The sequence below is a fragment of the Mizuhopecten yessoensis genome, unplaced genomic scaffold, assembly GCF_002113885.1.
Source record: "Mizuhopecten yessoensis strain PY_sf001 unplaced genomic scaffold, ASM211388v2 scaffold6719, whole genome shotgun sequence".
Lineage (NCBI taxonomy): Eukaryota > Metazoa > Mollusca > Bivalvia > Pectinida > Pectinidae > Mizuhopecten > Mizuhopecten yessoensis.
In genome coordinates, this window is record NW_018406690.1 from 1,820,479 (window position 1) to 1,834,069 (window position 13,591).

At 33.8% G+C, this 13,591-nt stretch overlaps 1 protein-coding gene across 1 annotated transcript; it reads left to right on the forward strand.

The window, feature by feature from the left end:
- Positions 1 to 1,242: 1,242 nt before the first annotated feature.
- On the forward strand, positions 1,243 to 13,323 carry LOC110452489 (receptor-type tyrosine-protein phosphatase mu-like). Its single transcript, XM_021501049.1, has 20 exons — positions 1,243 to 1,297; positions 2,999 to 3,133; positions 4,142 to 4,256; positions 4,476 to 4,552; positions 4,792 to 5,021; positions 5,452 to 5,539; positions 5,904 to 5,977; positions 6,095 to 6,131; positions 6,541 to 6,638; positions 7,276 to 7,407; positions 7,667 to 7,812; positions 8,153 to 8,288; positions 8,770 to 8,901; positions 9,308 to 9,401; positions 9,633 to 9,697; positions 10,560 to 10,682; positions 11,215 to 11,349; positions 11,660 to 11,805; positions 12,403 to 12,538; positions 12,916 to 13,323. Exons 1-20 carry the CDS (start codon positions 1,243 to 1,245, stop codon positions 12,985 to 12,987), a joined length of 2,226 nt encoding a protein of 741 aa, XP_021356724.1. The 3' UTR covers positions 12,988 to 13,323.
- Positions 13,324 to 13,591: the final 268 nt, after the last annotated feature.

Below are 13,591 nucleotides of genomic sequence, written 5' to 3' on the forward strand. Positions count from 1 at the left end.
CATGGGCTATACGATTACCTGATGTTAATTTTGCATTGCATGATCTTGCAAAATTGAGTGCTCCGCCCGCAGAATACAAATCTTCCTTTCGGGAGTGCATTTCGAAATACCCTGCTAAAATACGGCTTTACACTGATGGTTCCAAAGATTGCAAAACATAGCAACAGCCTGGTGCTGTGCTTACCATTCCACTTCTATTCGATTACCAGAATTTCACTCTATTCTCTCCGCGGAAATCGTCTGTTCTTACTCTCTCGTTCCTTAAATGTCTGCAGTTAAGAGATCCCAAAACCACCTTTATGCAATACTGGTCAATCCGTATATTCCATGCGTTATCCGTTTGCGATAGCGCATCTTAGATATTATGATTGAACGGAACTGTGTTGCATACCCTCATAAATGCTAAAATTATGCATTTCAAACCTTATATTTAAGTTCTATCATATTCACTTGCATTATATGAAATTAAGAAAAAGTAGGGGTTTTCATGTAAAAAAGAAATGAACCGTCCTGAAAACAACATTAATTGAACAGACTTTTTTCGCGGAAAAGATGATGCGTTTTCAATGGTGACGACATACACATTTGAGCAATAAACAAACAGTTCCACTTTGCACAGTTTTAATAGTTTAATTAACCTACTAGCGCGTTTAAAAAACATTGATTATCTTTAAAATTGACAAAAAAATCTTAATTTGAAACAAGAATACATGTAAAATATTTTAGTAACAAAAAGTCAGTCCGTGTTTGCAATGGTAGCTGAGCGATAAACAACGGCTGTACAGCGGCTAAGCTAAGCTCATCAGGCCACGATGCGGTTGGAATGTCAACAAGCTAGGTGAATGGAAATTGAAAGTGCATCTGTGAATGTGGAGAAAAAGACGCTGTTGACTGAATTCTTGAATCGCCCGGCTTAGACAACGGGACTTGCTCATTGTTCGATCATTTGGCATGTGTTAGTGTTACTGTCGCCGAGGGGACTGGCCGACGAGCCGGTATGAATTGACAGGGGCCAGTTCGTTTATGCGGAACAACCTGTTTACAGAAAAAAGGCCCGTGGGCCTTAACGATCAACTGATTCTGATATATTTATACAGAGAGTTGATATTTGTTTTTAAAACATGAACAGAAATATTATTCTTCGAGACAAAAAACAATAAAACCACCTTATTCAATATCTTGCATACAGATTTAAGATTGAAAAGTATTTGAAACTAGCACCTCTGATTCTAAACAAGGAAAATGAAGAACTGTAAACACATTGACTCCTTTGCGCCCTGCCCAACAGCCCTTGGGGGTAGGTCTGGCTCAAAATATTTTCAAAGTATTAAACTGTCAACTCAAGGTTATAATTCCAATCAAGTTATCAACATGTGATATCTAAAGTATCATTTGCCAATATAAACCATAATAAATGTTGCCCCCCCCGCCCAGGGGTAAACGTGAGACCCTAGGGTCATAAAATTCACAATTGTGGTAAAGCACCTTAAGACCCTTCCATCTATGAAGAGTATTTGAATTACCATATCTGTGTCTTGAGAAGATTTTTGAAATTTCAGTCAATTTTACCCTTTTTGGCCCCACCCATCAGCCCCTGGGGGTCAGTCAGGGCTGATATGTGCATACCATCAAACTGATATCCAATACTGATAATGCTAACCCAAATTGAATTACTTCCAATGGAAATTAAACAAATATTGGTCAAATATATGATTTCCCTATATAAACTATAGTAAAGTTTACCCCCTCCAAAGGTGTAAACTTGAGACCCCAGGGTCATGAAATTCACAATTGTGGTAAAGCACCTTAAGATCCTTCCATCTAGTAGAGTATTTGATTTTACCATATCTGGGTCTTGAGAAGAAGATTTCTGAAATTTAGTCAATTTGACCCTTTTTGGCCGCGCCCCTCAGGCCCCGGGGGCTGGGGACCATATAATTCACAATTTTGGTTGACCTTTGGCCATGGAAGGTTTCTGCAAATTTTATTGAAATTGGATCAGGGGTTTTGGAGAAGTAGTCGCAAATGTAAATTGTTTACGGACGCACGACGCACGACGCCGAACAAAAGGCGACCGTAAAAGGTCACTTGAGACTTCGCCTCAGGTGACTTAAAAAAGCAGACTCACTTCGGTGGCCCGACATAAACATGATGTGCTTTGATTCAAAACCAGTCATACGTCGCGGCACGGAGACAGTATGCTGGGGATTTTATTTCAGCACCCATTGATTAGTTCTTAGTTGTTAAAACAGATTAAAAAAAATTATAATAGAAGATAGTTTTATGTTTTTAAATTTAAAACCGTTGATCAAAAAACATTTACATAGTGAGGTCGGATGTCATATAATGGTACATGTAGTACTGTTAATATTACTACTCAATTGCTTTTATTGAATCATAACAACACTTTGAGTTGGTTTTGTTATCTAGACGGACTGCAACACAAATGTAAATATTGATATATATATTCATATCAGCTTGTCACCAGCATTGTTCAAACATGATAATTGTAGTCATAGCACTATCAAAGAAACATATGTGATCGCAGTGATCTCTAAACTTTTATTATCGGGATCACCAGCTTGTATCAGTAATGCAGTGTTCTTAAAATCAAATATGAACAAACCTATTGTGTACAGAGGAAACTTAATTATTAAGCATTGAACTGTCATTCGAAATAATATTCATCAGTTTGGTATGATTAAATTTTAATAAAAAATATTATGCATCATATACTGTATCAACTGTTGAATACGTGACGACAAGACTGCTATACCGTGAAGTAATTAAAAGGAATTGTGTACATGCATGTTCACCATCTATGTAGTTTGATGGTTGGCATATTGGTGTAGTCAGAAATGTGTCATCAGAATCGGGAAGCAAAGTAAGGCAACTTGCGTCGTTCTTTTTTTGCTTTAAAATGAGTGCATAATTCAAATTTGAATGAAACATTGTCCTTTCATGGCTGCATTATAATTGAAAATTGCTCTCATTACAGAATGTTCATCTGGACACTTTGGTTCTAATTGTTCTGAGATGTGTCACTGTCAGCAAGAAGAATGCAACCACGTAACTGGAAGTTGTCACCACGTTGGATGTCAGGCTGGCTGGTCAGGACAGGCTTGCGATCATCGTAGGTTCATTTAATATAACATCAAATATAATCCAATGAAGCAGCTTCCATAAGTATAATAAGACTAGGTTTGAGATGAAAATTCATTAAATTTGATAATCAGTGATCATAACTGAACAGCGTTAGCGAGGACAGATAGTATATATAGTCAAAGTGAAACATTATGCTTAAGGGTGAAATGTATATATAAATCAATTGACATCCAATCTAAATTGGATTGTTACTTCTTGTTGATGTCTTCTTGTTGTTATCTGATACAATAAAACCGACGACCAACTATTTGCTAGCGGAAGAAGTAAGTGTGCATAGCTAAAACGTTATAAGGTAGCTTATTCAATTACTCTGGCGCAGCGACTTAGTGGCGACCTGATATATAACAAATAAACAACTGCAGAACAAATCTCAATAAAAAATAACAAGAATTATTTGCATATGATCTCTGATTCAAACAAAGATGCATAAGATAAGGGGAGAGAAGTGCTGGGCTACTTGCCACTGCTCTAACTACACCACAGCGCGTTTATCCCTTCAAAAGGCACATACTCATATCTTAGTAACAATTTGAATTAGTATTACATCGGTTATTCAAGACAAAGATGAGATTCTGTTTTCAAAAATGTTGACGGACGGGATGTCGATGTTCATATGATGGAAGCCCAATGTTAGCATAGAACGAAGGAATCAATCAGTCAATTCATTGCAGATAGCCTTACTATGTGGTCATGCATGTATATGATATATCAGTATGTCGATATGAAATTGATATTAAATATCGCTGATTTTACTACGAAATAACTTCTTTATCTAACAATATCAAGATAAATATAATAAGATAGAAAAATTATTAAATCGTTGCCTCTATCCATAACATGACTTCCTCCATTAAATCTTTATAATTGTTACAATGGTTTCTTATCTCGTATATGTCTATAGACACGAAAAAACAAATATGCGAAAGGGCTAAACATTAAAAAAGCGTCAATAATAATTTTTCAATTTGTTAAATAGTACAATCAGAAACGTCTTCAGAAAGCTCGCCTGGAAGTAGTGCCCTGATAGGAGGAGGAGTGGCCGCCGTTGTAGCTGTTTTGATCGTAATTTTGATCGTGGTTGTTGTTGCACGGTCAGTGAATATATTGTTGTCATCATAATTGAACCTCGTGATACTATCAAAAATGTAATGTGTACATTATAGTTATCATTTTTTAGACTCAATCAACGCTTACATGTAGTACAAATGAGTTTTACGATTAACAGAATGTTCATTTTTTTCTATGAGTTTACATAAATTGTTCTGTAACGTTATGACGTTGATTCAAATTGATATTCATTTTCAATTCAGAAAACGCCGAACACCCAGAAAGGAAAGATCTTTGGGTGACAATAACATCTCATCGGATATTCACCAAGACAAAAAGGGTAACTAAGACACCTTTTCATTGCGTCTTTCGTTTTTTTATATTATTTTATTATATAAACTCGAGATAAAAATAGTGATACAATGCCAGCTAAGCTTATTACTACCAGACACATTCTGGTACATCTTGATATCATATCTTTTATACGAAATTATGTTAAATCGAATAAACTTGAATATATATACATAATTGTACAATAGAACGACAAATGATCTTCTGGTAATTTCTCTTTCTTTACAGCAGGTGAAAATGTCTATGCAAACATTGCTACAAAGGACACAAGGAAAACAAAATCATTCGAAGTAAAAACACAAAAGGTGATCGAAACTGATATTGACGAGGACGAGGTTGTTTATGTCAATGGCCCAAATGACGCCGACGTTCGAGGAGAGACGAAGCTCGTGGTGTCTGACTTGAAGGAAACTGTATCAACCAAACACCAAAATGACATGTTCGGGGTGGAATATAAGGTAAATAAATAAAGGAAAAAACCATTAACATTATATGATATTTACTTGTACCTTCGGAGTCATTATCACATTGCATGTTAATTAAATATGATTTATGATGTTAGATATCTGTCATTTAACTGCACATTAAATCAGTTTTGATCTTTATAAATCTTATAACTTTATGTTGTTCTCTCAGAGATGTAGTACATGTCATACATCAATCAAATAGAAATAAATCCAGGTTTAAGATTATTTAATATATTATAAAGGTATGAACCTTTTGTATGCCTTTGATATTTTAAACTGAATAATAAATGATACAGAATATAAGAAGTTAGTTGATACATTTGACATCTACTGTATATTTTACTAAAATAAAATTTACTGTTGCCTATTCATACAAGTTGTATTTGACATACAACATTTCTTTAATGTGAACATATTTTAGAGCTTACCGCACGGCTTGAAACATCCACACACTAATGCAAAGCTGGAACAAAACTTACTACGTAATAGATTCAAAACTACATGTCCATGTAAGTTGGATAGGGGCAGATGTTTAATGTATTTAATCGATTCCATCATTTAATTATACTAAACGAATACATGTTGAAGCTGACAAAAATAAGATTACAATATGCTGTTACTTTTCTTGTAAATGGAGGTACAATACACTGGGAATCGTTAAGTGTTTCCATACTTTTTAATATGTAGAATGATATTTGTTGAAAATCTTAAAAAAAAAAACCCACACAAAAACCAATTTTATTCTTTTGTCTACATATAATATTGTGTCACAATAATATGTTGTGATTTCACATGATTTGATTGCATGTGCAGACAAGCTTGTGGTATTAACCATGTTGGATACGATTTTGTAATGTGAACAATATATTTTAGATGATCACTCCAGAGTTGTTCTAAAGAAGGAGAAGAAAGGAAGTACAGACTACATCAATGCCAATTATATCGATGTATGTATGATTCTATAAATATGTATATTTATTCAACTTCATTATCATACATCAATTTCGATGATTTTAAATAATCTGAATGAAGATTAACCATCATGCTGTTGTTTGATTTTACAGGGTGTCCGTAATCAGAAGATATACATTGCTACACAAGGTGCGTAGTGCATTTTATCATGAGATTGTTTTTATTTGTGTCGATGACATTTTAATCAGATGAAAATATACATATTACATTGAAATATTTTAGAATATTTTAATAAGTTCCAGTTTGTTATCATATTACATGTAGTATATCGATTACATTGAAATAATCATGTCTGCAAAAGCGATAGTGACCCATCATTTCTTATTTAAAAAGTCGGATAATCTTGAAGAACTCAACTTTTATTGCTTTAGTAATATAAGGTTAGAAAATGTTGTTTAAGGAATTTCAGCAGTAAAGTTTTCAAATATAAATAAATAGATAGATATCTAAAAAATAAAGATATTTTTTTCCAAAAATGTTTGGCAATTTGTTTCTCCATTTCCAAATAAATCTTATCTGGTATTCTCTCGTATATAAGGTCCAAAGACGATGACACTAGAGGAGTTCTGGAGGATGGTATGGCAAAACAACTGTGGAAAAATCGTGATGCTGGCGAACCTGGTAGAACTTGGCAAGGTGACGTATTGAATACCATTTAAACCTCCGTACAAGATTGATACGAAAACTGTACACTGCAACGGTTATTCTACACCGTCTATGTTCAATTGGCGTTAATATTAAACCATGAAAGAATGGATGTTAGATACGCTGAATAGCTTATGATATCAAACGTTTCAATTTTGATGATCGTTTAGCATTTGGTTTTAAGTGCTAAAATGAATTAGAAATACTTAATTCCATTACAGATAAAATCAGCCTTTTGTATTGGTACACATATAAAAAGAAGTAAAGGAACTGTGACGATATATTATGAGATTACATCGAAACTCGACACAAAGAGACAAAACAGCAGAAAAAGAAGCATCTAAAATAGAACAACACAACCACAACCCCCGACCCACCAACCCCCTCCCCAATCCCCGGCAAAAGATGATAATGTCGAGTGCCAAAAAAGGTGCTCCACAAGGTTTTCTAATTCCAACACTCGTAAAATCTGTGAAAGTGTGCAAAGGGTTACGATAACCTCTGGCGCTATTAGTTTCAACAGGATATGGTGCTTTATAAATGGCTATTATATTTTATCATAGCATGTTCTTTCTCTTTACAGTCAACTATAGTTTTTCTTTTCTCTCAAACAAATACAAATTAATAGGTAAAGTGTACAACCTACTGGACAGGAAGTGATGGGAATCCCTTGGAGCTAAGCCTCTTCCAAGTGACACTACAGGAGGAGGTAGCGTACGCCTTCTACACCATCCGGAAACTCGCAGTGAAAAACAAACAGGTAAGCATAGGTATCAACCCTTTTCCTATACTTGAAGCTCGAAAAGAACCTCTAATAACTTAGACTTGTTGGACTTAACGTCAGAACCTTACTTAGTTGACAAAATAAGGAAGAAAAAAGAGTATATATGCAAAACAAAGAACATACATATTGCATGTAAATAATAAATTTAACATTTTAGTTCGAAATGTAAATAAATCGTGATAATCAATAGGTATTGCCTTTGATATGCAAGTTATAATACAGATACGTTTTATAGACAAAAAGTACAAGAGAAATATCGCAGTACCACTTCACAAGATGGCCAGATCACGGAGTACCGGAACCTTTCGAGCTCCTCCAATTTTACAAGCGTGTAAGGAGTGGCCGTACCAACCATAAAGGACCTTTCATTGTACACTGCAGGTACATTATAGTTCTTTTGTTGGGAATTTTCAATTTTGCTTGTAATTCTACTTGTTCATTTTCTTAAGGTGTCTCGGAGACATTAAGATGGTAATGGTATATTGTTGTGTTTTTTCAAATGATTTAAGATAGGCGATACATCAAGTCTTCATCAAGATTGTAATGTATGAATATCACATACATGTATATAACAAAAGGCAAATGAACACCATTAGGTGGATATTTTGTATCAAAACAGACATATAGGTTTGCGTTTTGTTGTTCTGTTGGAGTTGAAAGCTATCGCTAGTAGATTTTGTTGAGAAATGAAATATACATCTTACTTGATAATGTGTTTCAGTGCTGGTATTGGACGAACAGGTAGTTTCATTGGACTAGACGCATTGTTGCTGGAAGGAAACACCAGCGGAGAAATTGATGTGTTTGCCTACACGGAAAAGATGCGGAAAGACAGAATGAATATGATTCAAACAGCGGTATGGCCTCTGGATACAATTTCTATTACCTTTCGACAATGTCTCTTTTACTATTAACAATTACCAATTACATCAATGTGGATCTGTGTGTTAATAAAAAAATCTGATGATATCTTATAAGTTGGATAAACGTTTGCTTTTCTCCCCTCCACCTGTTTTTTATTTTCGTTTGAGTAATATGCAACGACAGACCTGAACATAGATTCTATATTATTCATTTATATTCCATGACAGCACAGACGAGTTCCATGGTCAGCAAATGTGCATCTTTAAGATGCAAATATGATTGCCGTCAGATTAATAAAGAAAATGTTTGTAGCAATTAGTAGGGAAACAGTATAAATGAAATAAATCAATCAGTGCAAAAGAAGAATATTGGATATTTCAATAATTATTGTTTACAAAATACATATATCAGACAAAGGTAGATACTACATTGTATTTCATACCTGATATCTTATATGTAAACTGGTTATTACAGGAACAGTATGCGATGCTTCATGATGTTTTGTTGGAAGGCTTAACAATCGTGACGTCAAGCATGTCAAAGACATACTTCAGTAGGGTCACCAACGACATGGACGATGATGATATACCCAAACAACAGTATTTAGTAAGTAACCAAATCAAAATTTTTATCGGGAGATTATCATAATAGACTTTTTTTTAAATATTGGTCAAAAGTCTGCTGCTGTCATTTCCGTTTTTATATGTCCAAATTATATAGCCATATTAAATTTAATGTAATGCATCCACACAATGTGCACCAATAAGGCACCCATCTTCATACGATGCAAAGGAAAGAATACAAAATGCTAGTTTTAAATAATGTTTCGAAATGTGACTTTTGAGCACAATTATATGTTTATCCTCGTCATTATGTACTGTTTCATATATAGGTTATCTACAGTTCAACCTTTGGCAAAATGTATGATCGTTTTATGATCTCGTTGTCCTAAATTCAATGAAATATTGCATATGACACAAATCGAACTTCTGGATAAATTTTATTCATATAGTTGCTGAACTCAGCAAGACCCGAATATAGTACCATTGAGTACAAGACAGCACTTCAGAACAAGCAAAAGAACCGCGATCAGTCTATCTTGGCAGGTATGTTCATCTTTAGTATTGTATCTACTTTATTGACGGAGAGATTTAAAGAATACAATATGTTGAGATAGAAAGTACGTGATTCCTAAAATATAAATGATAAACATTCATAACAATTACCACAAAATCAATCTTGTATAATTTAAATAATTAAAAAGTTGATTTGAAAAATTCAAACAATTATGAAAGAATATTATGTTAGATTATTTTCCTTGATTGTTTGTTTTTCAGTTGAAAAGTACAAGATCCGCTTAATGACAACCGCATCAGGGTATATCAACGCCGTTAATATACCGGTATGATAAGCGTCGATAGTTGCCCCCCCCCCCTCCCCCTTGAACGAATTTTGGTCTCTTTTGTGTCTAACTTTGCAGAGTAAATGTAAATGCTAACTAATTTTCAGATGGGCATGCCGCGTATCGAAAAACAAGTCAGCATTAAGTCTGCAATCGAAGACCAAGAGGTGACTAAAATCTGTTTAAAAAGCAAATGAGGAAATGTGGAAAATAGAACACAAGAAGCAATGACACGACTCCTTAAACCTGGATACTTGTTCCTAATAAGCTGTGTTTAAAGCAGTGAGCGATGAAGGCATTATAGAACAAATTATGGATTGCTTCTTATATTTCACATCTTTCCAATTCAAACCAAATTATCTCATATATGATTATCGAAACTTTTGAGTTGTCTCCCGTTGAAATGGTTATAATTTCTACGTCCAACGTCCTACGTCGAAACCTGCAGCTAAATGCGTAATAAAAGTTTCTTCGTGTTAATTTATGAAAGAATCCTATATGTAATTAAGAATGTCAAATAAACACAACACTATTTCGGAGTTGTTACCACTGATATATAAACACTGTCGTAGATATTGGTTAAAATGATTATTTGTATATGGCTAGAATGTGGAAGCAACGCGATTTTATCTTTGTTAAGAACAACATGTTTATTATAAAAGAAAACATTTCAGATTTTTTTTGTCTGTTTATTATTTGACCATCTATTCTTTTGACATTGAACATTTCTTCACGTCAATATTAGGAAGCTGGAGTTAATATCATCTTGCTCTGATGAAAAAAAAAAAAACCATATTTGATAAGATAGAAAAAAATCAACAATACAGAAGTTGACTGTTGAATAATTGATCTGTTAATGCAGGGTTACAGAATCCCTTACGGCTACATACTTACCCAGCATCCTCTTGACAACACCGTCATTGACTTCTTGTCCTTGATAGCGCAGGAACGATCGGACACAGTGGTGTCCATTGGTCTTCTACAGGTACGGAGTAACATTGCTGGAAAGAAATTGATAGAAATATCTAAATCTGTTTTCTTTGATTTCTGTTACTATAAAGGTTTAATTTGGAACTATGTACATTTTGTTATTGAAACATCGCATGAATATTTCGTAGATCAGTGCCTCTGTATATGGAAACAATATTCTTTTCAAAAAAGGAATATGATAATAAACATTCAATATATGCATCGTGTTAATAAACAAGTCATATTGGAACACATTCCATCTGAACAGCAACAAAAAGACATTCTATATGTGTTTTATTTGATATCAAAATTATTTTATTTCGTTTACTATAAAGGTGTAGTTTGGAATTCTGTAAATTATTTTATTAATACATCGCATGACTATTGTGCAGATCGTTGCTACTGTATTTGGGGAAAATATGCTATTCATATAAAGAAAATGATAATGAACATTCTGCATGAATTCATGAGCAAATGATATTGGAACACAATTATATATCAATCTGTACAGCATCAAAGGATTTTACATGAAATGTGTTTTCTCCCAGAATGATCCATGTTGGCCTACACAACAGGGCGCTCGGGCAAAGTTCGGCGACTTCGTCGTTACAAGTGTTCACTGTGATCATCATTCTGTTGGACCCGAACGTGTAGAAGAACGACACCTGGCAATAGTAAACAAAGTAAGCATTGTCGTTGTACATTGTAGGTACTGGAAACAGATGTAAGCTCATATCCTATATAACATGAATAGGTGAACCTGAACTAATGTAGCTTGTTATAAGAACGCTTTAATTAAATATGTATGTAAATTATCATAGTTTTTTTTTTTTTTTTTTAATTGCATAACTGTTTATGCAACTGTTTATGCATTTATGTGATTCATGTTTAAGTTATCTCAGGTGAAGTTTTCCTGCATAAACCTGATAAATGTTTCGTCGCACTTAATATCTTATTTAGATATAATCATATGGTTACTTTTCTTCAAAACAGGAAACCGGAACCGACACAAAGATTTCCCTCTTAGAAACACCTTCGTGGGGCAGTTCATTGCCAAGTTCTAGCTTTATGTTGGAATTAATACAAATCATTCAGTCTAGGCGGAAGATAGATGCTTCTCCGGTTATCATCACATGCAGGTGATACTTTGTAAATTATATTTCTTTAATTATGTTCAAACAACATTTTGAGGAGAACATTGGTGTAATTAGTTTCGTAAATATTTTTGTGGGTTGGTCATGGTGTCTTTCATTTGTTTTGTCCTTGTGTATAGGAGATGTTGTACATTTGTCTCTATTTGCCTTTTACAAACGAATGCATTCAAGATTAATCCTATATTTTGTAACTGTATAATATAAAATTATATGTGTCAGAGCTATCTCTTTTATACTTTACTCTGTGTATTTTAATGACATTTCTCCCAGAGCATTATCATTGTAGAACTTGAACTTATTTCTGCTTCGAGTTATGGGTTTTCGTATAATATTAGATGTTGTTATAATAATAAAAAAAACTGTAGCATTTTATACACCGCCAATAAGCACTATATATTTTGTTCTAAATATAATATCGTTGATTCCAATAGCGTCATGTCTTTCGTTGTCATTGTCAATGTGCCAAGTATACTTGTTTGCCTTCATCGAGTGCCAACACTTCAGATTGGGACTGTTGTAAAAGATGACGATTTGTGTTTATTTTTTTCTCAGTTATTTCATTATGTTCATATATCTTTCCAGTAATGGCGCTACAGAGAGCGGTGTGCTATGTGGCCTTTGTAACGTGATGGAACGCTTGGAGGTCGATGGTGACGTAGACATCATGGCGGCGGCCAGACAGCTTCAGATCCGGAGACCGCAATGTTTCCCGAACAAGGTAATGCATTCAGTTATTGTTTAGAGTAAAATCAATACTATGACGTTTTGTATTTATTTAGATAAACATCCTGCCTTCAATCATTACTTCAATACATACCATCTTAACTGTAGGGATTTTTACCCATTGTCAGTACTCATTGTATTAAAAGATGTGACTTGTTTATTATCAATAAAAAACTTTGATGATGGTAAAGTGTATGTATCGGTGCGCCAAAATAATTATATTTCGATTGAATAATTTTATTCATGAATTCATTGTTGTAACGTAATTCTGTTTTATTTCTGTGGTTCTTAGTAAGTTCAAGCCAGCTGTTACAATCAAGTTCTATGAGGGTTTGCTTTTTATTTCGAACATTTTTTTTTATATCTTTGCAGGACCAGTACGTCTTTTGCTATACGTTAGTGAAGGAACATCTGGAGGCGAGCACAGTGTATGCCAATGTTTAAGGTTTAAAACAAAAGATGGAAACTTGTCAATTTGAGACAAATTCAGAAAACTCTAATGTAGTTCCAATTTGCATTCATTCTGCTTATATGTGGAATACGGGCAACGTTTGGTGAGGAAACATTGAACATAGCTCTCAAAATTGTGTTTTAAAAGTGTGCACCAAAATGTTTACCTTTTTTGTTTGGTTTATAGCATTTGGTATTTTACTTTGTCGTCTCTGATAATTTTCTCAACAAAAGAGGTTTCTGCATGTACCAAGTTTTGTCACTGATTGCAAACCATTTTGACACCTTTACAGTTCTGTTTAGTATTTTAACTTAAATTAGAATCGTAAAACAATCATTATCACAAAGCATAATAGAAACTATTTTTACACGATTATTTTAACAAAAAAACAACAACATTCATAGTTTTAAGACATTTCCTGATGAGGGATTAATTAATTTGTCGTTATGACTAGGTTTTGTGACGTCAACGTTTGTAAAATTCATATCGTTTTGAAATTATAATAACGCTATTAGATGCATAATTAAACATTGTTTATAGACGAATTTGATTACGGAAAAATTAGAATAAATATATTTGCCTTAATAGATTATTTCG